At 35.2% G+C, this 26899-nt stretch overlaps 1 protein-coding gene across 16 annotated transcripts in view; it reads right to left on the bottom strand.

Moving 5' to 3' along the window:
* The window catches only part of SCMH1 (Scm polycomb group protein homolog 1), a 141420-nt gene that overhangs the window by 97278 nt on the left and 17243 nt on the right, over positions 1-26899 (bottom strand). For 8 of the 16 annotated variants that reach the window (XR_005655839.1, XM_039876703.1, XM_039876690.1 and 5 more), the window contains exons 2-5: positions 13011-13093; positions 6236-6365; positions 3275-3343; positions 2788-2811 (exon numbers count right to left, since the gene is read on the bottom strand). Coding sequence is in view for 10 of the 16 variants with exons in the window: in XM_039876703.1 (XP_039732637.1) it covers positions 2788-2811; positions 3275-3343; positions 6236-6248 (106 nt within the window). In the remaining 6 variants the exon portion in view is untranslated. Of the gene's footprint in view, positions 1-2787; positions 2812-3274; positions 3344-6235; positions 6366-13010; positions 13094-26899 lie in introns of those variants that run through there. The other 8 variants (XM_039876697.1, XM_039876702.1, XM_039876695.1 and 5 more) reach the window with 5 other exon arrangements.

Below are 26899 nucleotides of genomic sequence, written 5' to 3' on the forward strand. Positions count from 1 at the left end.
CTTTTTGGGTACCAGGGACTGGTGCTCCTATGAGAATCTAATGCTTGATCATCTGAGGTAGAGTCGAGGCGGTGATGCTAGCACTGGGGAGCGGCTGTAAATACAGATGAAGCTTTGCTGCTCACCCGCCACTCACCTCTTGCTGTGTGGCCCAGTTCCTAACAGGCCAGTGACTGGTACTGGTCCATGGCCTGGGGTTTGGGGACCCCTGGTATACCAAAGCACTGTGTGGGTGTTGGATACACAACCATAATCAAAATATTGTTCTTGACCCTCATAGAGGTTTATAGTCTAGTGAGGGACAGAGCCCAAACAGCCAATTATTATGAACTCTGGTAAGTGCTACCCTTGGAGACGAGGATACTACAGGAGCCCCTTAGAGGGTTTGTGGAAGGATTCCCAGAGAGAGGAACCTCTAAGAGTCAGCCAAAGAGGAATTTTTTGTTTGTTTCAGAAAGAAAGAAAAGTATGTATAAAAATCTAGAAGTGAGAAAAAGCAGTTCTAACAAGTGAATCTTTTGATATGGCTACTGGACAGAGTTTAAAGAAACAGTTTAGAAAAGAGGTTGTAGATAAAAGCAGTGTTCAGGTATCAGAGAACCTCACACATCACATTAATAATAAGAGGCATTGAAGCGTTTAGGGTGAGTCATTCTGTCTGCAGTGTGAAGAACAGATTGGAGGAGGGAAAAGGTGGAGGCAGAAAAACTAGTTAGGAAGCTGTTCTAACAATCTAGATACAAGACGATGGTAGCCTGCTCTAGGAAAGTAACACAGTGGCAGTGAGAAGGTAGTCCCTAGAGCTGCTTTCTAATAACTAGAGGCTGGTGACTGAAAAACTAACTAAACATACTCCGTGTGACCCTAAAAGTTATAAGTATGACTAAAAGAACTTACAAAGAAACAGATATTGGCTCAATAATTATCTGTCTGAATATGATGTGAATTGCCTAAGGAGGTTATAAGTCCCCAACAACTTTGAGTTCAACACAAGACAATTTATAAGAAATTCAAAACTCTGGATTTTGAAATGCTGGGCCAAATTCGATTATTTTGAGGCCTCTTCCACACTCTAAGATTCTAAAAATCCTCTAATTTTTATTTCATTTTGATATTTGAGGCTTCTCGCCATGATTTATTTAAAAGGAAATATATAGGATTAATTTATCAGAGGATATGCCTGGGTGTACTAACTCTATTCCCAAAAGAAAAATACACTTTCAAATTTGAACATTACTTTATATACTTTATGTTAAATTGATTATCCACTTTTCACAATTCCCTGTGAAAAAACAGGTTGTTTATACCTTGTCACTGAACTATAACTGTTATTATCATAAGCAACAAAATGCAAAACAGCAGCAGCTATCACTGAGTGCCTTCCACTTGGCAGCCCCATGTTATACTATGTTCAATAGCTCCCATGTTCATTATAACCTGAGAAGTAGGTTTTACTCTCATTTTCTAGATGAGGAAATAGGCTCAGAAAGATTAAGTCATTTTCTTGGATTCACAAAACTGGCAAGTGGGGAATAGGAATTTGAACCAAGGCCTGCTGATTCTTACGTCCATGTTTTTTCTAACACACACCAGCACCTTAGAAAGCTTGAGGAAATTTTTTAGGAATAATAAAAAGTGACTATCGTTTATTGTTTTTCAAGTGCTAGGCCCTTTATCTGCATGATTTTGTTTCATTCATTTCTTCAGCTCACATTCACAGAATGCTTCACTTCAAAGAATGTCACAAAATTTGACTTAAAGTCTGAGGATAGTTGCTGAACAGGATGAAAATAATAATCCTTCAAAGTTGAAAAGTATTTGAGAGTTTTTAAGATCTTTTTACATCATTAGCTCATGTAATCTTCTTAATAAACCTGTAAGTAGGCAGAATGGATTATTATTCCCATTTTACAAGTCAGAAAACTAAGGATCAGAGTCACAGAGTTACTAAGTGGCAGAGTTGGCTTTCAAAGAACCCAGAAGTTCTGGCTCCTACTCTAGTGTTCTAATACTTTACATTATCTCCTTTGTCAAAGGGCAATGCAAGTAATATGTTATTGGAATAAAAGGTAGGAGGAAGCAAATAGACAATGATAGTAACGGAGCTGAACACATGAAGTTGCAGTAACAAAATATATAAAGATACTTGAACAAAAATTGATAAAGGCACCAGGATATCAATATTCGTGTAACATGTAGAAGGATTTTAAAGAATTCTATAAACACTAATGTTTATGCAGAAAACCCGAAAGCTGAGAAATATTAATACTAGTTTTATTTCTCAAATCTTACTTCTAAAGTACACTATGCAGGGATGAAAACTAAGTATAATATTAATCTGACTCATGTTATTGTATATTTTAGTAGTTTAGTTTTTATTTAGTTGAAAATTTTTTTAAAAAGTTAGTTTTAATTTCAGTTCAATCTCTCTCATGAATAATTTATTTTGGGGAAATCCCACCATTCTGAATTATGGACGGTGGAAGTTTGTTTTAGCTTTGGATTTAGTAAATTAAGAAATTACTTCAGTTGGTTCAGTTCCCATTATCCTTGTACTCTATGTAATTAAATCCTCTCTCTTCCCTTTTTGTTAGCTTGGTCTGTGGCCTCCTGATAAGAGGGCTTGACATGGCGGCTGAAATGAATTACGTGGGCTCAGTAGGCAGACAAGAGCACAGGATCCACAAGTTTATGAGTCACAGACACAGAATTATTTTCCTAGTTGCAATCTAATCCCTGGCTTAATGATTCTCCTTATTTAACGGAAACACAAGAAAAATATCTTACCTAGCTCCAGGATGTCAATAGCTTCTATTAAAAAAAAAAATGTTACAGTGTAAGTCATCATGACAAACATACCAAAATGATACAAAAGTGAAGTTCTGGGGTAAATCAAAGGCTCAAGAGTTTGTCCAGTTCAATTCTCTCATTTTAAAAAATATCAAGTTTAGAAGTAGTAACTGTGAAAGTACACCATCCAATTCTGCCTTATTCCCAAGTGTAAACTCTTAAAATGATGGAAGTCCAGAGAGGCTAAGCTAAGTGCCTAAAACTCTGAAGCTAATTTGAGATTACCTGTATTTCAAATCTAAGTTTCCTGATTTCCAGCTCAAAACAAAGCACATTGCTTTTGACAGATACCTCTATAAATGACAATATTTGTTTTTGTTTTAACCAGTGAGTTCTTTGTATACTCAGACCTTTAAAAGCAAAGGTTTTATGGTAAGAGATGTTAAATAAAAGTCTTCCATGCTAAACAGAGTTTTTTTCTTACCTCGATATTGGGATGCACACGCTGACAGGTGACCATATTTGTGTTTTCTGACATCATGCCAGTCTATTTCTGTGGGAAAAGAGAAAAGTCACGTGCCAAGAAAATACAAGATTCAATACTTCTCCAATTTAGCAGTATGCATCTATAGTTTTCAATAAAGTAGTCCACTTCTGACTCTATTCTAAGGTAATAATCCAAAATACAGAAAAAAAGTTTTATTTTTAAAAGTTGCAGTGTTGTTTATACATAAAAAAGGGGAGGCATCTAAATGTTTAGAACAAAAGACAGATTAAGATACTGGAATACATTCGCTTGCAAAATATTTTGCAAGTGAACTTTATAAAGGCTAAACAACGTAACAGAAAAATGTTTAAGTTATAAAGTTTTCCGGTAAAATATGGAATAAAAAATTATATTCATGGAATAATAACGATTATGTAAAAAATGAAAAACAAAGAACAATCCTTTATGAGCTGAACTGTGTCTCCTCAACACTGATGAAGTCCTCACTTCCTAGTACCTCAGAATGTGACTATTTGGAGATGGTGTCTTTAAGAAGTTAATTAAGTTAAAATGAAGGCATCAGGGTGGGCCCTAAACCAATATGACTGGTATCCCTATAAGAAGAGGAAATTTGGACACAGGTACAGAGAAAAGATGATATGAAGAAACAGGGAGAAGATGGATACCTACAAGTCAAGAAGAGAGGACTCAGAAAAAAACAATATGGCTGACACCTTAATCTTGGACTTCTAGCTTCTAGAACTGTGAGAAAATAAATTTCTGTCGTTTAAATCACCCAGTCTGTAGTCTTTGTTATGGTAGCCCTAGCAAACTAATACAAATTATCATTAGAAAAAAGACAGAAGTAAACACAGCAAATATAAACTGGTTATCTTTGGGTGGTAGTACTGTTTTTTCTTTCTTTCTATTTTCTAATCTTAAATATTTTCAAATTTTCTATAAGGAGAATACATTACTTATGCAATAGAAATACATTTTCCTTGTTTGAGAATTTAGATTCATCTACTGACTCTACCTATCAATCACCCATCATTATTTCACTTCTCTTCCTATATACAGGGCAGATTCTATGGTCCTTCATTAAAATCACTCCCTGGTAAACACTTAACTCCCTCCAATCCTCAATCCTAACTCTGGTTAAAACCACTTATCTACCTATATCAAGCCTATCCCAAGAGTTCACAAGTGCTGAAGAATGCGAGCTCACTGGTCTCACTTTAAATTCAGGGCTATAATTCTCAAATGCTACTTAACACTGTCTAGAAATCACAGCACATTTTCTACTAAGTTTTCTTCTCCATACTCCAAATAAATAAATAAATAAATAAATAAATAAATAAATAAATAAATAAATAAATAAATAAATAACACAAAATTCATATCCTTTTCTCTCTCCTCATACTCCATATATTCCCTCTCTCACCTTCAGTCTTAGGGGGATGATGTTAATTCAGGGTTCATTGAGAAAACAGAAATAAGGGATATTTATTTCCCTTATTATAAAACAGAAACAAGATCAAGTCTGTACCTTCCTGAAATGAGAGGCGTATTCTTCCTATACGCCTCTCATTTCAGGAAGGTACAGACTTGATCTTGTTTAGTGGCATATCCCCAGTGCATAGTATAGTAGTAAGTGTTCAGTTAATATCTGGTGAATAAATGAAGCTACTTATTCATTATTCTTTCTGACTTCTTTCCTGTTGCTGTGGATGAAGTATCTGTTTTTATCAGAAGCCAACCCTCCATTTTTGCTCCAGATCCCATTTCCTCTCATCCTCTTAAGGACTTTGCAAGTATTCCCCTTCTAACAGATCATTTATATCTTACTATTCCATCGTCTCCTATCAAAACAAACAAACACACAAAAACTCAAACACCACCCCCCGCAACCCTCTTAATCCCACATATATCCCTTCTGCTACATTCTTCTGTTTCTCAGCCCTCCTTCATGGGAAAACTTATTTTAAGAGTTGTCTATAGTCATTGCCTCCTCACTTCCTCACATTATTGCCTCATTCAAAAAGGGTTTTTCTGCTTACCACTCCACTGAGATTACTCTCAAATTTATATTTCCAGCAGTGGCCTCTTCTTGGAATTCCACACATATACAATTACCTACAGGCCATCGCTACATATTATCAATCAGATATTTCAAACTTAACAGTTTGAAACACTCTGGCTAAAACAGAATGTCACCGCTTGCCAACCTGTTCCTTTTTTTGTCTTCCCTAAACTAGTAAATGGCATCTCTATCACCTAGTCGCTCAAACCAAGTATCATCAAAATTATCCTTGGTGTCTCTATTTCCTTTACATTCACATCCGATCCATCAGTAAGTTCTGTCGGTCCATATCCCAAATCCATCTACTGCTCTTCATCTCACCACTCACACTCTAGTTCAAGTCACCACTACCTCTTATCTGGAACAGTACAACAGTCTGCTAATTAGTTTTCCTGCTTCTGCTCTTGCCCTACTCTAACCTATTCTCCACACAGGGGTCAGAATGGGCATTTTAAAACATAAAACAGATAATGCCATTTAGCTGCATAAGGACCTCCAACAGCTTTCCACTGAGTTAAGAGTACCTTACTATGCAGGATCTGGCTCCTGCCACTTCTCTGATCTTATCTATTATGACTTTTCCCTTTTTCACTACACTCCAGTCATACTGGTCAATGTCCCACTCCAAGTGTGGGCCTTCTCTCCTGGTTTGATGTCTCCTATCTTTCTAGTAATCTGCCATTTTTGTTCTCTTCTAAATCATTACTGAGAATTACAAACTTGATCAAGCTTAAAAATTACTGACAGAGATAAAAGGTATTAGAGTATCATAATTGAATTTATGTTTAAAATTTTTCACAATTATTTTATAATTAGAAGGAATGTACTCTTAAAAATTAAATACCAATATAATAGGAGGGTAAAAAGATACTTACCACTAGGCTGCATAGTCAATGAACTAAAAACTGGTCAACGAGTTAAGAAGTTTGGGATTTATCCCTGGATCCACCAGTACCTTGCTCTGACCTCTGACGTGTTAATTACTCTGTATGTTAATTTCTCCATCTGTAAAATGGGGGTAGGGAGGAAGGAGGACACTTATTACTCTGTAAAGTACTGAGATTTTTAACTATTAACAAGTTAGGCTACATTATAAGAAAAGTAGGACAGTTAGATACAATTTTTTTGCTAATTAGAATATCTCAGGGACAGTACCTTATAGCAAGTATCACAGGTTTAATTCAACTAAGCCTTAATATCCACAGAAATAAAGAATATAGATATTTCCTACATTTGGTCTCACACAAATACTAAAATATAGTTTCCAACTAACCAGGTTAAGCCAGAAAATCAAGATACTAAAAAAAACCATTAACATGTTGTTATAGAATGATCTGTGTCCCTACAAAAGTCATATGTTAAAAGTCCCAATCTCCAGTGTGATTGTATCTGGAGACAGGACTTTTAAGGAAATAATTAATGTTAAATGAGGTCATGGGTTGGGGCCCTAATCTGATAGGACGGTATCCTTATAAAAAGAGGAAGAGACACCAGAGATCTCTCTCTTTCTTTCCTTCTCCCTCTCCCTGTCTTTTTCTCCTTCTACAAACACATACAGAGAAAAAGGCCAGGTGAGGATATAGCGAGAAGGTGCTGTCTGTACAAGGAGAAAAGCCTCACCAGAAACCAGTTTGCTAAAATCTTGATCTTGGACTTCCAGCTTCAGAACCTGTGAGAAAATAAATTTCTGTTGTTTCAGCCACCCAGCCTTCGGTATTTTATTATGGCAGCCCTCCTTGACTAATACACATGGTCATAGGACAAATGAGGCTGTAGCAATTCTCTGAGAACACTCCATGCAACACTAGTGAGTTTTCTAGTTGCCCAAAGGAACTTTCATTCTTTCTTTTATCACTGTCTAATTGGTAAAATAGAGCAAAAGAAAATAAAAATGAAACAAAAAATACTGAATTTGAAGTTAAAATTTTATCCTGTTTAGAATCTCAATTCTATTTTCCATTAAAGTCTTTTTTCCTTAAAGACTTTAGGCAAGTAACTTAACTGCACTGAGTCTAAGTTTTCTTATGAGTAAAACAGGAATGGTAATCTAATGCTACTTGCTTCACTCAGTTGTGAAGAACAAATGAAAAAAAATGGCTTTAAAAGTGCATAATACAGATAATCAGAATTATTAAGGAAAAACTTGCTGTTTACTAGAGGGAAAACTCAGATCGTGAATAATACAATGTACTTATAAAAAGGACATTAGAACCACCTGTTACTAGTTAGCCCCTAAAGATTCTAATATTCACAATTTGAATAACTACTCTAGGAATATCTGCTAGAATTTCTTCTACTCGGTCATGGGAGTACAGCTCAGGAGTAGAGCATTTGACTGTAGAATTACTCCTACTTTGCTTCTTCTCTCTTTGGTTTCTTCTCACCTGTTGACTGGGACCTTTAAAAATTATGGTAATGTGATCTTCTCGGGTGAAGTGAAAGTGCCAGTATTTATTTCAAAACAGAGTTACGACACTTTGTGGTTAGAAAAGGAAGAGTAACCTGAATCCTTCCATGTCTAGAGCCCTGAAACACTGAGAATAGTCTTTTATATCCTCTTTGATTTCTGACAAAAGAGTGCAAGAGCATAGACTAGTAATACCTAAAGCAGTGCCAACCAACAGAACTTTCTGCAATGATAAAAATGTTCTATATCTGCATCATCTAATAGGTAGCTACTAGCCACATGTGGCTATTTAGCACTTGAGATGTGGCTAGTGTGACTGAAGAGTTGCATTTTTAATTGTATTCAATTTTTATTAAATTTAAACAGACACATGTGTCCAGTGGCTACTGTGTTGTATAGTGCAGATCTAGCAAATATAAAGATCCTGGTTTTTCTGGAAACCCTTGAGAGAAAGATAATACATAATATAAAAATCTAAAAGGCTATGGAAGCATCCTTTCAAAATGTGACAAAACAATCACAACAGGTCATACCTAAAGCAAGAAAAAGTAGAAAAAATTCTTCATATATTGTGATATTAAAAAAATTCAGTTATAAATGATCATTTGTGTATTAAGATAGTAATAATAATTATTATTAGCATTACATAGCTATTATTTTTAAGTGTTTACTATGTGCCAAATGTTGCGCTAAGAATTTCAATAACACCATCTCATTGAATCTTCTCCAATATGATACCACTTAATATGGTATCATTACAACTTTTTGTGAATGAGGAAATGATATCCAGGGAGGTTGAATAACTTTCTAAAAGGATACAGTCAGAAGAAGAGGCAGGATTTGAATGCAAACTATGTCTTTAACAACAGTATCACTCTTCAAAAACAAACTCATGAAAAAGAAACCTTACAAATGCTTCTAACATAAATAGCCCAGCTTGGGAAGAACTACAAACCACATGTGAATGTGGTTTCACTAAAGTAAAAACTGAAGTATTAATGTTTATTAGCTTGATCTGGGTTTTGAATAAGATCAGGCATAGTCTGCGATTTAATGAAGTAAAATTAGATTAAACAGAGGATATCCATAAGTACTGTGTTTTAAATATTCATAGAGCTTGGAAAATACAAAAGAAGTAACACAGGCTTACATGCACATACCAGTGAGAAAGAGAGGGCGATGAGGAAAGGAGGAAGGGAACAGGGAATGAAGGATGTTTTCCTCACGAATAAAAAAATAGAAAAAAGAATCATCGAATGTACTTCTGAAAACCTATTAAGACAGAACAGATCTCTTTCAGTGTTAGATAACAGTTGTAGTTTTAGTAAGCCATAATCTTTTGCCAATATGCACAGAGATTAAATCAGAAAAGCTGGAGTAGAACTGCCCCCACTGTGGTCACAAAGGACAAGCTACAGAGGACGCAGGAGACAGACAGGGACTGGTCTGGGATATACCACTGATTAGCCACTCTCTTATTAACAAGTATTCCTAGCACCTCTCAGCTGATCCTCTGCCTCCAGTTCTCCTTCATTTACTTTGATCCATTTAGAGATAAGTGTGATAAGATGGTAATATTCCTCTGGGATGATCCACCAGAAGATGGGGGAGGGGAAGCAAGCTAGGCAATCACTTTCTCAAAGAGAGCAATAAATCCTGTCTTGCGCATGTGGCAGATGTGAACAAAGAAGCTGGAGCAGATCTCTCCTTGGTGATCATCCCTCCCCCTACTCGCTCTGTAGCAATTATACATCTCTGCACGTGCACACCAAGAGACGAACCCCCAGAGAACATCAATATTTCCTTTAACAAGCAAAGCAGCTAGCAATGAGTGGCTAATGAAAATGCAGAGAAGCCATAATTCCCTTTGTCTTACAGGCTGTCCTTGTAGACTTCAATTATGTATACTGTTTACCCTTTCCAGAAGATTACAGAGGAGTGATCCTGAGCATAGGAGAAGCTAATGCCTTTTAGAAAGTTTCTGGCTCATGCTTTCTGAACAGTAAAAAAGTTTATTGGTACCCATGGTGCTACATCATACTTCCTGGCAGACATATATACATCTGATTTTATGAAAAAAGTAATGCTGTACCACCCCCCCCCACCTCTACTCCTTCCTCCTCCATCTCCTCCTCATTCCAGTAAGCACACTTCAGAAGCAGAGTTTTATGTTCAAATGTTTGCTGCAAAGTAACGTGTTCTATAAACTTGAATTTTATGTATTGTACTTTGTCCTCCACTCAGGTCAACCATGTCAAAGCCACACTGGTGTCTTTTCCTTTGCGCTTGGTAATCAGTCTATTGGTGTAACATAGAACTATAGGTTTGGAAAAAATGTTAAAGGCCATTCAGTTCAACGTCTCCTCCTGCCTCCAATTTCAACGGTCCTAGCCAATGCTTGAACCTTCCAACATCACTACCAAATCTTTGCTTATACTTCCAATGATGAAGATCCCCAGGAAGTTTCTTCCATTCTTGGCAGTGGATCTTGGCCTTAGGGAAATGATCCTCAATATTTTTTGTATCTCAATACCCATGAGGGAATCTCATACTTCCATCAGTAATGGTAGTTTCATATAAAACCAAACTTTTAATAGAGGTTCTCTTGTGATATCAAGATGGTAATAAGAGGGAATCTTTCCCTTTCCATTTGTTATACTTCTGTTGGTAAATCTTTCATATATATTATGTATATATATTACTTTAATGCATTCATACATACATTTTTTAAAAAGTGGCCCAAGAGGATAAATGTTTGCCACAGCAGTGATAGGGAATTGGATGGGAACACGTCCTATTGGGGGAACAAAACGGAATGACAGGGAATGATGTGTGTTATGATTCGACATATGACTATAATATATTTGGGGGTAGGGTGTTGAACTGACTGTAATATATCTGGGGGGAGGTTGAATGCCACCTACCTCCTTGAAAAGATAGCCATCACTGCTGATCTCTATCTCAATTGTGTATGCCGGCTCTTTAGGCATTTTAAGAGAACTTTCATGTGTGTAAAGAAGGTTAACAGCTTTCTGTCTCATCAGGGTTAAACTTAATGACTAACTGTATAACATGACTCACTGTATAAGGCATCTGCCTCCTTTTCCTGCCCATTATGCCTAATCCATAGTATTCTATTTGCCTTCCAACATTTCTCTTCTATGGTATGTTCATTTTCTCTTACTATGATGGTTTGGCACACTTCCTAATTACTAAGACTAATTACCTTACTCTGAGCTGAAGGGTACTTTTTTTTTTTTTTTTTTACTAATAAGGGTATTTTTTTTTATCTCCAGATTTCCCTCCTCTATTATGAAGACTTTGAAGGCAGACAGCCTGGGTTCAGATTTGGTTCTATCACTTATTAGTTGTATAACCTTGGCCAAGTAACTTGACTCCTAGTGCCTTGGTTTCCTCATGTGCAAAATAAAGACAGCACAGTAATTACCTCATATAGTTGCTGGGAGGATTAAATAGGATACACATAAAGCACTTAGTATAGTACCTGGCACATAGTAGACAATCAATATTTATTTGTATTGTTGCTTCCTTCTCCTTCTCTTTCATCATCATCATCATCATCGTTATGCCTTGCTACTACTTAGGAAACTACTTTACTACAGGCCCGGAATGTTTCCTCGACAATTTCTTTCCATTGGATTTCTACATTCCCTCTTTCTCAATCCAAAGCATTCCTGACATTTCATCTCTTCAACATAACTCTCTCCGACAAACTGGATTAAAGTGGAACTTTCTTATTTAGCATATCTACTACTATGGCCTGTTTTCATTGCATTATGATATATGCTCATGCTTCATCAATTCATGTTCCTCTTCTTTTCCTACCTTTATTCAAAACCCATCTCCTAGAGCAAGGATTGGAAAACTGTTTCTGTAAGGGGCCAAATAGTAAATATTTTCAGTTTTATGAGACTGTTAGTATGAAAGCAGCATACATAACACATTAACAATGAATATGGGTATGTCCCAATAAACCTTTATTTACAAAAAAGGCAGCAGACAGGATTTGGCCTATGGGCCATAGTTTGCTGATCCCTGATCTAGAAGAATCCTTCTCTAAATAACTCTGCCTGGCTGTGGTCATCCCACTATTCTATTTCAAGCATGTACTATATTCATTTGTATATGTTTACAAGCTTCTAAGTATTTTTACGTAGTCAGTCTCCTACTTAGATTAATGTACAGATCCTTTAAAGAAAGCTGTTCTTTTATTCTTTAAACAAAATATATCTACATCTAGGAGTAGCTTGAGGTGTTGAGGCTACAAAAACAAATAAGTTCCAGACTATGCTCGCAAAGAACTCACAGGATAGAGAGCTATTCAAATACACAAACATAATATAATATAAATTTATACTGTAATAGTGATTTGCTATACAAAGTGCTCTGGGAAAATAGAAAAGAATGATTAACTTTGCTTGGGGATCTGAGGAAAGCTTCATAAAGGTGATGAAGTTGAGCTAAGATTATCAGAAGAAAGATGAATACACATTTTTGGCAAAGACAATATAGTACGAAGGTACTAAGGCATGGAAATGGACAGTGTACTTGGACAACAGCCATCAGTTTATTATAGATGTAAAGAGATAGGATAAGCTATAGAGACAAATGACAGGAATGGAGTGAGATCTGAATAAAAAAGGAGGTAGGCAGCAACTTGTGAAGAGCCTCATTTGCCATACTAAGTGTTTGGAGTCATATCAAAAATTATGTTAGACATTCAATATCGAGATTTTATTTATTAATGGTATTTAACTTTTTTCACAGCTTCTATATACACTATTTCCAATGTTCATACAGCTTCTGTACTTACATGTCTACTAAATTCTGATACTAAGTATGAATCTGTGATATAGTGAGAAGAGAAAGATTTAGAGGCAAAGATCTAGGACGAAATCTTGCCATTCATAGTAACAAGATTTTGAATAAGTCTCTTAACCCCTCGTTGTTTCCATAAAACAGCAATAGCAATAGTACCCACTTCATAAGATTACTGTAAAGATTGTATGAGATAATTATGTGAAGGTTACTTTGCAAACCACAAAGAGTTGTATAAACGATTTGTGAAATTTGTTAAAATTGCAGGATAAGTTAGCAAGAAAGGGTAAGATTCTTTTATTCACTCTAATCACTTTTTATGACACATACATTCACATACATTCGCACATAGCCTAAGAGAGGATAATTCTCGATTTCAATTATATATAAACACAGGTTCTGACCTTTTCGAGGATCTGATTTTTGCATGGTACCATCACAGTTTTACCAAATAGGAAATTGTTCCTCTTTAGCAAGATGGAGAAATCTAGAAGCAAAAGATAGAAAAAATTAGAAATGTGAACTGCTGTAGATCAAAGAAGACGTGCAGTGAAATTAGGTTTTTATCAGAGGAAACCTGCAGTCTGGACTCCCAGATGGGGTTTCCAAGGGCAGCAATTTAGTTAGGTTTCCAATTTCCAAGATTCTTCCCTCAGCTCTGTGGATTTGGAATCCTGACTCTGTTAAAAATAGAATAGACTTTTGAGGGCAGATCTATAGGTCATTAAACAATGATGGATAAACTAGAATACTAATTTATTAATTTACTGTGAGAAATATAACAGCCATATTGTACACTGAAAACTACAAAACACTGCTGAAAGAAATTAAAGAAATCATATATAAATGGAAAGGCATCTGTGTTCATGAATTGGAAGATTAATATTGTTAAGATGACAATACTACCCAAAGTGATCTACAGATTCAATGCAATCCCTATCAAAGTCCCAATGATGCTTTTTGCAGAAATATAAAAGCCATCCTAAAATTTATATGGAATTTCAAAAGACCCCAGGTAGCTTAAACAATCTTGAAAATGAAGAATAAAGTTAGAAGACACACACTTTCTGATTTCAAAACATACTACAAAGCTTCAGTAATTAAAACAGTATGGTACTGGCATAAGGAGAGGCATATGGACCAATGGTATAAAATAGAGAGCCCAGGAATAAACCCTAACATATTAAGGTCAAATGATTTTTGACAAAGGTGCCAAGACCATCCATGGGAAAAAGATATTTTTTCAACACATGATGTTGGGAAACCTGGATATCCACGTGCAAAAGAATAAAGCAGAGCCTTTACCTTATACTATACACAAAAATTAACTCTAAATATACCAAGAACCTAAACATAAGAGCTAAAATTATAAAAATCTTAGGAGAAAATATAGGGGAAAATCTTCATGACACTGGATTTGGCAATGATTCTTGGATATGACATCTAAAGCACAGTCGACAAAAGAAAAAACAGAGCAATTGGATTTCGTTAAAATGAAAAACACTTGTGCATTACAGGAAACTATCATGAGAGTAAAAAGACAACCTACAGAATAGGAGAAAATATTGGCAGATCATATATCTGATAAGGGATTAATATACAGAGAACTTGTATAATTCAACAACAAAAAACCTCAAACAACCCAATTCGAAAATGGGCAAGGGACTTGAACAGACATTTTTCTATTTATCTACACAGATGGCCTATAAGTACATAAAAAGATACTAAACATCATTAACCATTAGAAAAATGAAAATCAAAATCACAAGATACCACTTCATACCCATTAGGATGGCTATTGTGAAAACAAACAAACAAAAATAATAATTTGGTGAGAATGTGGAGAAATTGGAAATCTTGTGAATTGCTAGTGAGAATGAAAAATGGTGCAGCTGCTGTGGAAAATCTCAAAAAGTTAAACACAGAATTACCATATGATCTATTAACTCCACTCTTGGGTCTATACCCAAAATAACTGCAAGCAAGGACTGAAACAGATACCTGTTCATAGCAGCATTATTAACAAGGGGTAGAAACAATCCAAGTGTCCATCAGTAAATGAATGGATATATAAATGTGGTATATACAAACAATGGAAGATTATTCAGCCATAAAAAGGAATAAAATTCTGTTACTTGCTACAACATGGATGAATCTTAAAATACATTATGCTAAGTGAAATGAAACAAAAACAAAAGGACAAATATTGTATGATTCCACTTATATTTGGTAACTAGAATAGGCAGATTTATAGAGGTGGAAAGTAGACCAGAGGTTACCAGAAGCTGAGCAGAGGAGAGTTATGATTTAATAGGTTCAGAGTTTGTTTGGGATAATGAAGAAAATTCTAAAGATGAATAGTGGTGAAAGCTATATAACATTGTAAATGTACTTACTGTGTTTAAATGGTAAAAATGGTAAATTTTATGTTATGTATTTTACCACAAAAAAATGAAAAGAAACAGGCAACAGATGGGTCTGCACCAGGATCTGACAGTCTCATTCATCCACCTCACACGAAGAATATAAAAAACTTCAGAAGGATTCTCAAAAAATTAAGTTCTGGAGTTATAGCATTCCTTTTCCTGCATAATCCTAGATGTAATATACTATCTATTTTCTTTATGACCTCTCATTTAGCATGTTTTCAAGCTATCTTCTGATAAACACATCCTTTCTTTGGATGACAATACTATCTATATTTAGCAAGTAGTACAGATAGGCTTTGAATTTGAATATTAGCTATGTAAACTTGGACAGGATATTAAATGTCTCTGGACTCAATTTCTGCATCTTTAAAGTGGGAATAATAGCATCTATTCCAAAGGGTTGAGGATTGAATGGCATTATCTATTTTAATGAATTAATATAAATAAGTATCTGATAGATAAGGGGTACTTTCCTACCTCCCTAACTTTTTGTCATATCACTGATCACTGATGAAATCAGTCAGTTTTCTGTATCTTGGCTCCACTGGCATCTACAATACAATCATCACCACAGCTCTCTGGTTTAGATGGCCTCGCTACTATATCAGAAAACTTCTCTCAAAGGCCAATGTCCAAAGACCAAAGCAAATGCAAATTCATATTCTGCCTATCTTATAAATCTCTCCTATTAGCATTCCATCCTCCCTGAGGGCAGAGACTGTCATAGGCTTATTTTATATTCCACACATTGCCTAGCAGAAAAAATAACTTTCTTAATTCTTTAAATTGAATTTTCAACAATTCTAATTTTTTTTATAATAGGATCTTGCATAAATTTCCAAGTATACAAGTTCTATTTCTATACTTGTAGTATAAAAACAAAATAAAACAGTAAGTATGGTTCTCTTTCAGTGATAAGAAACTAAGCAAAATATATAAGGTGTTACAAGGCATGATAGTGACCATTTCAAAGCCTTCTACACTATAATTGGCTTGTATTAAAAGTACCAGAAATAACAGAATAAGTCCAATATCCCACTATAAAAAAGTTCAATAATGACATTGATCTAAGGCAAAATTATATTACACAAACTAGGAAAATATCCATTTAATCTCCATTTACAAAGTAACACATCAAATCATGTAATTATCAGAGAATAGCATCAAGTCAAAATTCATATTCTTGACTTACTCTTAGAAGACACTGGTCAGACATTCAATGTCACCCTGTCTAACTGACCTAAACTCCTTCAACTACACCAATTAGGATTACCATCAGAATATATTTACAAAACATGCATAGGTATAAAACCGGAATTAGGAGACAAAGAACCATAACAGAACAAAGAAATTGAAAGGTTACAGGAAAGGAGGGTAGGATCATTTTAAATAAACTTTCATATTGGTAACTAATGGAACTATCATAAGAGAAAGGAAAGAACTATGTGCTAGGTTCTATACTAATAAGCACTTTAAAAATGACTCCTTTTATTAAAGTATTATATATGCTTTTTGAAAAGTACACAGATCATAAGTATGAAACTCAATGAACTTTTACAATGGGTCTCCAAACCAAGAAAGAGATCATTACCAGTGCTTAAAGTACTCCTTTGTGTTCTCTCCCTGTCATTACTTCACCCAAGAGTAAATATTATCTTGACTTCTATCACTGTAGATTAGTTTGCTGGTTTTAAACTGTATATAAATAAAATTGTATCACGTGTACTCAACATTTTATTTTTGAGATCTGTCCATGGTGCTCCTACTAGGCATTTTTATATTTAAAGCACCCAATAATTATGACCCATTTAACTTCAGAACCAAGGTTCTGAAGTTAAACAAAATTAATTAAGGCACCCAAAGTCACATGACTACTAAATGGGAAGGCTAAAAGTAAAGATTGTCTAATTTCAAAGTTCATGCTTTTTTAGCTCCACTATGATAGCCCACTACATAGTTTTAAAATATGAAGAAGTCAATCCTTTCCCTAGTTTACCTATCATAGGCTATATATATATGTATATGTATATAGATATACGTATATATGTTTGACAAATTAGTCAAGTACTATGTAAATATAAGAAATTATTATTAGCACAAGGAAAGAGCTACCCAGGACAGTGGCTTTCAAACCATTTTTGATTGTGACTCATAGACTTAAATTTAGGAGTTTTTACAACAATATGCATTTCTGAAAAATCTTATATTCTGTAAAAATCATGCAATAAAAAATGAACTTATGGGAAAAATAGAGTTAGAAACAGACTACTAAAAGCCCATGGAACTTTGTATCCTTTACACACATACACATACACCATAAGGACCTGAATCGTTAAGAAAAGGTTAAATTAGGGTCAATAAACTTAAAAAAAAAAGAAGAAAAGTGCAATCCATTTTAGAATAATTTACAACTAAAATGATTTTTTAAAATAAAGTCTTAATGTGTAATAAATGAAACGAACCTGTAACTATCCAGAACATTAAGCTTCTAATTGTGACTTACTTCCCCAAGGATTTCTGGAGTGAAGATTTGAATGCATGTCACCATCTGCAGATAGAAGCATTTAACAGAAGCTTTTCATGGTGACAAAATTAAAATCTGAGGTCAGAGTCACATGGCTTTGGGGACGCATAAGAGATTAATAACCTGTTTACCATTTTGTATCTGTTCACACTGTCCAAGTACACCTTTGAAAGATGTATATGATACAAGGTACCAGAGATCTTAAGATCATCTTTATTAGAGTCTAAGAGGATAGAGTCCTGAATAGAAAACTACCTCCTTAAACACAGAGCTCTGAGAATAGCTTAAATCCTCTTCTTCTTAGGCCATAGAAACAGGTACATAAAGTAAAGCTATTCAGGGAATTGCCCTGACGCCCATTTCTGGTTGGAAAATTGGGTTCATTGGCAAAGCCACATCTATAAGATATTCTGTAACCCCCCTAAAGTCTCAGGCTCTTAGCCTTAAAAAAATGAGTTATGAATGCTTGGCATTACTCATGGTCTTGTATGAAACTTACAGAATTACAAACTTGGGGCAATTATGGTTTCTCTATACCAAGAAACTGAGGTGCAACTTAAGACTTAAACTTGGCTTAGTTCATTCTTAGTCACTGAGCAGTCACTTCCTCAAGGGCTTCAAATTCTTCACCTGAAAACCAGAAGGTCAGAACTCTACAGTACCTTCCCAGGCAGGTCTCGTATTTACTATAAGCTAGGGGCATGCCTCTGTTTCCTCATCCACCTCGACAAGTGTCTGATTTTAAGGCTTCAGAGAAAATTCTGTTATTATTGAAAAAAGGGAAATTTAACAAGTGATACCTATTGTTCCTGTGAGCTACTGAGTCAATTGCCCTGACACCCATTTTTGGTTGGGAAACTTTGAGACTACTTTTTTCTTCATTGTAACATTAAGGCCAGAGACCACAAAGTGGCTTCCAGTGAAATGTGAATCTGAAACAGTACAGCAATCTGAGAAAAGGGCTCTCTTCTTTAGAAAACTGACTTGACTGAGAAGGCATGAAATAATCTTTGAGTGATATTAAGCTAAGGCGTATCATAGATTTTAAAAAATTATTTGAGGGTGATACAAAAAGAATATATAATAAGCATTCCAAATAGCTAAGGCAGAAGAATGGTACCATTTGCTAAGAGAATTTGCTAGGAATCTTCATGCTAACTCCTGAAAATAATGCCTCTTTAAACATGTCAGAAAATCTCTGTATATAACAATGGAACAAGCAGGCATTGAGAGGCATGAGAAGAGAAAAAGACATATGTCCAGTTTTACTTCAAAATCAATTTATGGTTGCTTAGCTTTTTGAGTTTTTGTTTTGTTTTGTTTTTTTAATCTCAGAAATTTAGCTTTTAGGACACAAGATGCCTTTCTCGACTTCCTTAGCTTTTGACCCAGCAATTTATCCCTATTTAAAATCTACTTCAATTTTTCCTCATTTTAAGTCTCTAGAGTTCTTTCGACCAGGATTAGTGGTGGGCTTTACTTCGGAGAACAATTTTACATGGTAGTTTTAGTACAGAGAACTCCAGACATTTATTTCATCAAAATCATTGACATGTGTCTAGCTTGTGCAATACTCTTTTATGTAGAGCAGTGATTCATACTTTTTTCCCACCCTGACACACCTGAAGAATACGAAACACTCCTAATAAATGAGGGCAGGCTCATTAAAGGCACTGATCTGCAGCAAGAAGGTAGGAAGCAGGATTAATTTGATGGGGAGGGAGGCTCCATTTGGTGAAGTTTTTTTGAATCTCTAGGGGTATTTGTGTAATTAGAAAAAGTACCCACCCCAGACCATATGCTTCTTTCACTGTCCTTCCCCCAGCCCTAGGGCCTAGAGCAATGTCATCCAACAGAAATATTATTCAAGCCACTTACGTCATTTTGAGTTTTCTAGTAGTCACATTTTTAAAAGGAAAAAAATAGGTGAAAATAATTCTAATGCATCTTATTTAACACAATATATTGAAACATTATCATTTCAGCCAATAATCATAAAAATCAATGAAAATACATCCTATTTTATATTAAGTCTTCAAAATATGTTATGTATTTATAATCATAGCTTATTTCAATTCAGATGCTAAATTTTTATCAGTACTTGATCTGTATTCAAATTTCATAAAATTTATAGTTGAAAAAGAAGATTCACATACTGAATTATTCAAAACATACTTAAAATTTTTCCAGAAACTACATCAAGGATCAGTTTTTAAATTTAAATTTAATTAAAATTAAGTAAGATTTACAATTTAGTACTTAAGGCACACTAAACACACGGTTATTGTGTTAGATAATCCGTATCTAGAGGAAATAAATAATAAAATTAAATGTTATGTACTTACTATGTGCCAAGCACTGTCCTAAGCACTCTACTTATATTAAATTGTTCAATTATCACAACACTACAAGGTAAGTACTATTATTATCTTCATTTTATCGATGAGGAAACCAGTGCAGAGAGATGTCTTATAATTTGCCCAAAGCTACACAGCTAGTAAATGGTGGAGCCCCAATTCAAAGCAAGGTAGTTTGGCTCATTTCCTGTTTCTGAGGTTTAGTTAGGGTTTTTCCAGAAAAACTGAGCTATGAGTATGCCCTAGGAGTAAATGCAACCTTTTGCCTATGTTTGGTTAGAGGCTCTCAGCACTGGCTGACTTTTGCCATTAGATGTTCCTATCCTGATTATATGTTAATGTAAATTAGATGTCACACCCATGCTTAAAATCTTCCAAAGGCTTTCCATAGCACATAAAATTAAATCCAAGTACCTTACCCTGATCCACATCATCTTACATGATCTGACCCCTACGTCCTCCACCTCCTCTTCTACTGCCTCAACATTCACTTTACTCCAGCCATACTGGCCTCCTCTGCTCCTGATACAGGCCAAGCTCCTTATTACCTTAGAGCCTGTATACTACCTGGAATGCTCCACCCCATATTTATATGGCTGGCTTATCATTCCCGTCTTAGCTTAAATGTCACCTTCTCAGAGAACCCTTCCCTGACCACTCAATCTAAAGTAGTCACCCAAACTCTATGATATCACTTAATTCTCCACAGTAATTAGCACCATTTAATAAATTTTCCTTGTCTATTTGTCTCCTCCACTGGGGCCTTGCCTGTGTTATTTATGCAGCACTATATCCCAGCACTTGGAATAGTGCCTGGTACAGAAGAGGCACTCAGTAGTATTTTTGAATGAAATGAATGAATGCTAATCATTAAGATAAAAAGGCATAAAATTAAAAACTACATGACCAGAGTGACTACTTTCTTAATTTAAAAAATAGTATATTTGGATGGTCTGTAATTTAAACTCATAGATGATTTCTGAGAGAGAAAAAGTTACAGAAAATCTCTTAAAACAAAAACAAGCTGGGTCAAGTAGCTCTAAGTCACTCTTATATCTGACAGGATCATTACATAAAGGTAATGAGAGGATGAAAGGGGATGAGAGAATATAATTTAGTTTTTCAAAGACTTTTCTGAGTATAGTCCTCACAGCTTATTAAAGAAATCTACACAACACAAAGGCAAATTCTGATTAAGACTCATTTAAAAGACATGCATTGAGATGACAAAAGAAGATTTTTAAAATACAAGAAAATACACAGCTCTTAGCAGCACTGGAAAATAGGGAAAAGTACCATCAAAGAATCAGAAACTTTGAAGAAGTTCTGTAACATATAATTTAAATAGAGCGATATAATGGAGAAAATCAATCAACTGCTGAGAGCCTCTAACGAACACAGTATTATATTTACTCCGAGGACATACTAGATAGACCAACTGTCCTGGGAAAAAACCCAAGCTAAGAAACAAGAAATGGGAGTTGATGGAAAGAATTTAAGACCTTGCTAACTAGCACCTCACTCTCTATGCAAACAAAGCTTCTAGTAGCAGTGTTTGCCAATAGGCACAAAATGTACATTATCATTTTTATTAATTTTTAAAGATACTTTAAAAAGAGAAAAAGACAACAGGGACTACTATAAAGAATCTACTCTAAACGTGAAGGCAATCTCAAGAAAATGCAGTGGGATGAATTAAGGTTAGAAATGACAGTCTAGGAATACTTCTCGAAGCTACTTTCTTTCTCGAAGCTCAACATTGGGCAATAGTGGAAAGGTGGATAGGCTAGTGCAAAGAGACTAAAGGAAAGGATGAACAGTAATTGTTTTTTGAGCACTTTTATATATAATGACCATTTCATCACAATAAATCTGGAAAGTAGGTGACATTACCTCCATTACCCATACGCGCACATACACATCCATGCCCCTAAGACTCAGAGTGTACCTTAACCAAATTACTTGGGTATCGGTGGATACTAAGCCTGATCAAGCATGGGACCAAAATATGCATATACGTTATTCTTCCTAAAAATCTACCTAAAATCTAAATCTATATCATTTATTTTCCACAAGTATCCAAGAAAGTGATTCTATCTCAGCTTTACTTGGAGAAGCACTTTAAATAACGTGAAATATACTTTATAAAACATACTTTTTATAATATACAAAATATAAACGACTTCCAATTTCAATCTTTTATACTTTTCAAAGTTAACTGATATCTTATTTGTATTTTAATTATTTGTATACATCTTTTACAATTTTATTAGCACTATTAATTCCCTTGAAATTAGGATGCAGATCCAATTCATTTCTATACTCATTGTAACAGTGCCTTGGATAGTAGTTTAAGAAATGTTTACTTAACAGAAAGAATGTGATCCTCACAATAGATATACAAGGTGGCTAGGACACGTATTCACATTATCCTTATTAAATACCTGAAGAAACAGAAGCAGAGTAAACGGTGATGCTTTTTCTCAACTAAAAAGCTTTCTTGTTGGGCTAACTCTAGTCTTTTCTGACTGCACCGCTGACTCAAACAAGATACCAAACCTGTTTCTCCAGCTGAGAGTATGGCAGGGTGTCCAGAGAAAAAAGGTTTAGTTATGTTATTTTAAAAATGTTTGGAAAATCCTGAAATATGGATCTAATTTGAATATAAATGTCTGTAAACTTTCTGATTTCTTTCTGTTTTATTGGGAGAGAGTGGCAAAAGGAAAATAAAAGTGCTTCTTAAAAATTCTAAACTTGGCTACAAGTTATCTAAAACAAACAAACAGAAATTGAACTATAACAACTACTATTGATATGCAGCACTTGGGAGCAATTCCATGTACATATATTATTTCATATGATTTTCCATACTATCTAGTGAGAAATTACCATTATTCCCATTTCACTGATGAGGGAATTTTGGTTAGTTTAGAGAGTTATTAGGTAGTTTGAACTTGGATTTATTACAATCTAAGTCATGCTTTTTGCAGTATACTATGTTACTTGCTTGCACAAAACTAATCGATGGCATATATATGGCAACCAGAATAATCCTAAAATAAACAGCCTCTGTATAAAATCCTTCTATAGACTCATGTAGCCTATAGAACAAAATTCACCAAAGTTCTTGGCATTGCATACATAGCCCTTCGAAACCTAAATCCTTTACGATTTGGTTCCTGACTACATCTCCAGCTCTCATCTATCCATCTTCTTCTCTACCTTCTTGCCCTAAGTTATTCTAAATGATCTACAGCCCTCAACTCATCTGTAATGAAATCTCTTTTTATATTATACTCAACTTGTCAACTTATAACTTATCCTTCAAAATTTAACTCAGAAATCAATGTATCCTTAGCCTTCTTAGCTCTTTTCCCTATAATCATTTCTTCTTCTGTGCTATGTTAATATCTGGTTCATACTTATAGCATTTAAATACCATATTACAATTATTTGTTTATATATCTCTCCTTCTCATTTGACATAAGGGATGTCTTATTCATGTTTACATCCCTAGGGTCTAATACACTGCCTGACAGTAGTAGGCATCAGATAGATGCATATTTGAGTTGAATTCAAATACACTCACTTAAAAATTACATAAGTGTTAAAAAAGGACTTGGATTTTGCATATAAACGTTTCAAAGGGGAAAAAGAGGCCAAAATCCTTTAACAGAACTGTGTCTAACAATGGCTAGAAGGTCCCTGCTAGCACACTGTGCCCCAGCTGGGCCTCTAGAAGGTTCATTACTTTCATATTACCACTGTGGCAATTTATTAATGAGCTCAGAGCAAGCAAGATAAATTGAAATGACAGCTCTGGCAACTAACATCTCTTATTTATCACTAGAGCTAGTCTCTCACTAGCAGTGCCATGGATAAGCCTTCTTCAAAGCAAAACAATATTTAGAGCATCTTCTAAGAGACCTGCAAACACTGTGGCTGGCACTAAGGGAAATTAAAAAAAGTATAAGTCCTCATTAGGATAGTTCTTAAAAAATAACTAAAAACTGGAAAACACAGTATCCATTGGAAGTAATGGTAAAGAACTCATTATATAATTCATCATCTGAGTCAATTTCCTATCCAAGGACTAATTCAAGGGTCACTGGGGCTCTTCTTGCTTCACCCTGATGAGGCAGGTGTTAGGCGTTCTGGCAGAAGAAAGGTCTATAAAACTAAAGCTTCTACCCCTCTAAAAGTTTGAAGGCCTCTTGGTATCAAGACATCCCTACCTATGATTTAAGGCTGCTCTACTGATATAAAGCCAAATCACAAGCTGTTAGCACAAAAAAGTAAACTTTATAGTGCAACCAAACACAAATATATTTAAAAAAGAGAAAAATGGCAGAAACCCTGTGGTTACAGGGAGATACCACTAATGACTACAGTACCTCCAGGTAACACCCCTGTTTTGGCTTCTTAAGGTTGCCATAACAAAGTATCATAAACTGGATGTAATAAACAACAGAAATTTATCTTCTCATAGTTCTAGAGGCTAGAAGTCTGAAATAAAGGTGTTGGCAGGGTCATGCTCTCTCTGAAGTCTGCAGAAGATCCTTCCTTGCCTCTTCCAGCTCTGCTAGCCTTTGGAAACTAACACAGATTTTGGTACTGATGACAGTGGAGTGCTTTAACAAATACTTAAAAATAAGGAAGTGGCTTTGAAATTGCATAAGTAGAGAGTGGATAGAGAAAACCTAGATTGCCTTGAAGAGATGGTTGGTAGAAATATGAACATTAAAGGTGCTTCCCGTGAGGCTTTAGAAGGAAATGATGAACATGTTATTTGACAATAAAGGAAAGACAATTCTTATTTTCATGGAAGAAAACTTGTCTGAATTGTTTTCAGCCACTGGGTGAACTTGTAAGTGATGAACTTGGATATTTAGTTGAGGAGATTTCTAAGCAAAGTGTTGAAATGAGGCCTACTTTCTCCTTGGTGTTTATAGTAAAATATGAGAAGAGATAAATTGAAGGAAAAACTGTTAAGCAAAAAGGAACGAGCACTTGATGATTTGGAAAAGTCTCTGCCTATTCAGACAGCGTGTTCTGGAAACAGGGCCAAGGGCGTGCCTGGAAAATCGTTATCCTGACTCATGGATACAATCAACCATCACAGAAGCTAAGAATAGAGATATGGTTGTACATATATATACACACACATATATACGTATACATACATATATACATATGCACATGTGTGTATGTTTATAGGAATAGAGATATGGTTACACACACACACACACACACACACACACACACACACACACACAATACACACGTTATTCAGGAAAGATCTGTAGAAGACCCTTTATTAACCAATGTCACCTCAATAAATTTAATTTAAAAAAAAAAAAGATGGTTTGAACCCTATGAATTGCATTGGAGACTGACAAAGTTTTTGAGAATTTCATACCAGCAGAAGTATGGCCAGCCTAGACTGAAAGGGATAGAGAGGAAACGAAATGAAGAATAACACCAAGGGCAGTGTGACAGATGCAGATGCTAAGTCAGTGGAACCTTTTGAGGCTAAAAGGGTGGTGCTGTCCCAGCAGGCCAGAGGACAGAGCATCTAGCCACAGAGGATTCTTCCCAGGCCTTGAGATCAAATACAATCTGCCCTGATAGGTCATGAATTGCTTTAGCCTAGTGATCATTTTAGAACTTCTATTTTCTCCCTTTCATAATGGAAATGTCCTTTCCTAGATGCCTGTCTTACCTTTGTATTTTAGAAACACTTATTTTCTAGGTTTCACAAGTCTACAGATGGAGAGGAATTTTCTTCCCATGATAGACCATACTAGAGTCTCACCTTATTTAGGTGTTTTAGAAAATGAGGTCTGGGATTTTTAAAAAGTTGATTATATTTAGATGAGATTCTGGACTTGAGTTGATTCTAGAATGGGTTGAGACTTTGGGAGATGTTGAGATGCGCTGAATGTCTTTTGCACAAGAGAAGGACATGAATTTTGTGGGGGCAGAGGGTAGACTGTTATGGCTTAAACTGTTTCCCAAACTGTGTACTCCTGGTACCTGTGAATGTCCCAAGAGCATGATGTGCCCTGATTCCATGGAGAAAGAGTGTATGCAAGGTCTGTGTTCGGGACTCTCCCAGACTTCACCCTATGTGTGTCTCTTCGTTTGGCTGTTTTTGATTTGTATCCTTTATAATAAACCTGTAATCATAAGTATGGCACTTTCCTGAGTTCAGTGAGTTGTTCTAGTGAGTTACTGACCCTGAGAGAGGTCATAGGAATCTCCCAAAGTTAGGCTAGATCATTAAAAGTTCCATAAGCAACAACAGGGGTAAATCTTGAGCTATTATGTAAGGGAAATAAGCCTGTCATAAAAGGACAAATACTGTATGATTTCCACTCATACAAGGTATTTGGAGTAGTCAAAATATATAGTCTGTCATAGAGACAGAAAGTAGAACGGTATTTGCCAGGGGCTGAAGGGAAGGGGAAATGGGGAGTTACTGTTTAATGAGTACAGAGATTCGGTTTTGCAAGATGAAAAAGTTCTGGAGATGGATGGTGGTGATGGGTGCACAACAATGTGAATTTATTTAATGCCACGTAATTGTACACTTAAAAATGGTGAAAGTGGTCAATTTTATGTTATGTATATTTTACATTTTAAAAAATAATTATTTTTAAAAGCTCTGTAAGCCACATTAAGATCAAAAGGAAGCACATGAAGAATATAAGTATAATGAGCTATGACGACTCTTCTTGCGGCAGTAGTGAGCTCAATGAGAACAGTTCTATGGTGAAAGACAATGTGGTGGGGCGAAAGTGGAATGGAATTCCTTAATACCTGATAATGTCATTCCATAATTTACATAATAAAGTTCATAGAAAGAATTAAAAGAAAGAATTTTAGTGTAATTTTCAGACTTCAAATTAAAAAAAAAAAGAATCATAAAAGCAACATGGAAAATGGATTAAAAGGGAGCCAGAGCAGTTGTAGGCAGAGTA

The sequence above is a fragment of the Pteropus medius genome, unplaced genomic scaffold (assembly GCF_902729225.1).
Source record: "Pteropus medius unplaced genomic scaffold, Ma_sr-lr_union100, whole genome shotgun sequence".
NCBI classification, from domain to species: Eukaryota; Metazoa; Chordata; class Mammalia; order Chiroptera; family Pteropodidae; genus Pteropus; species Pteropus medius.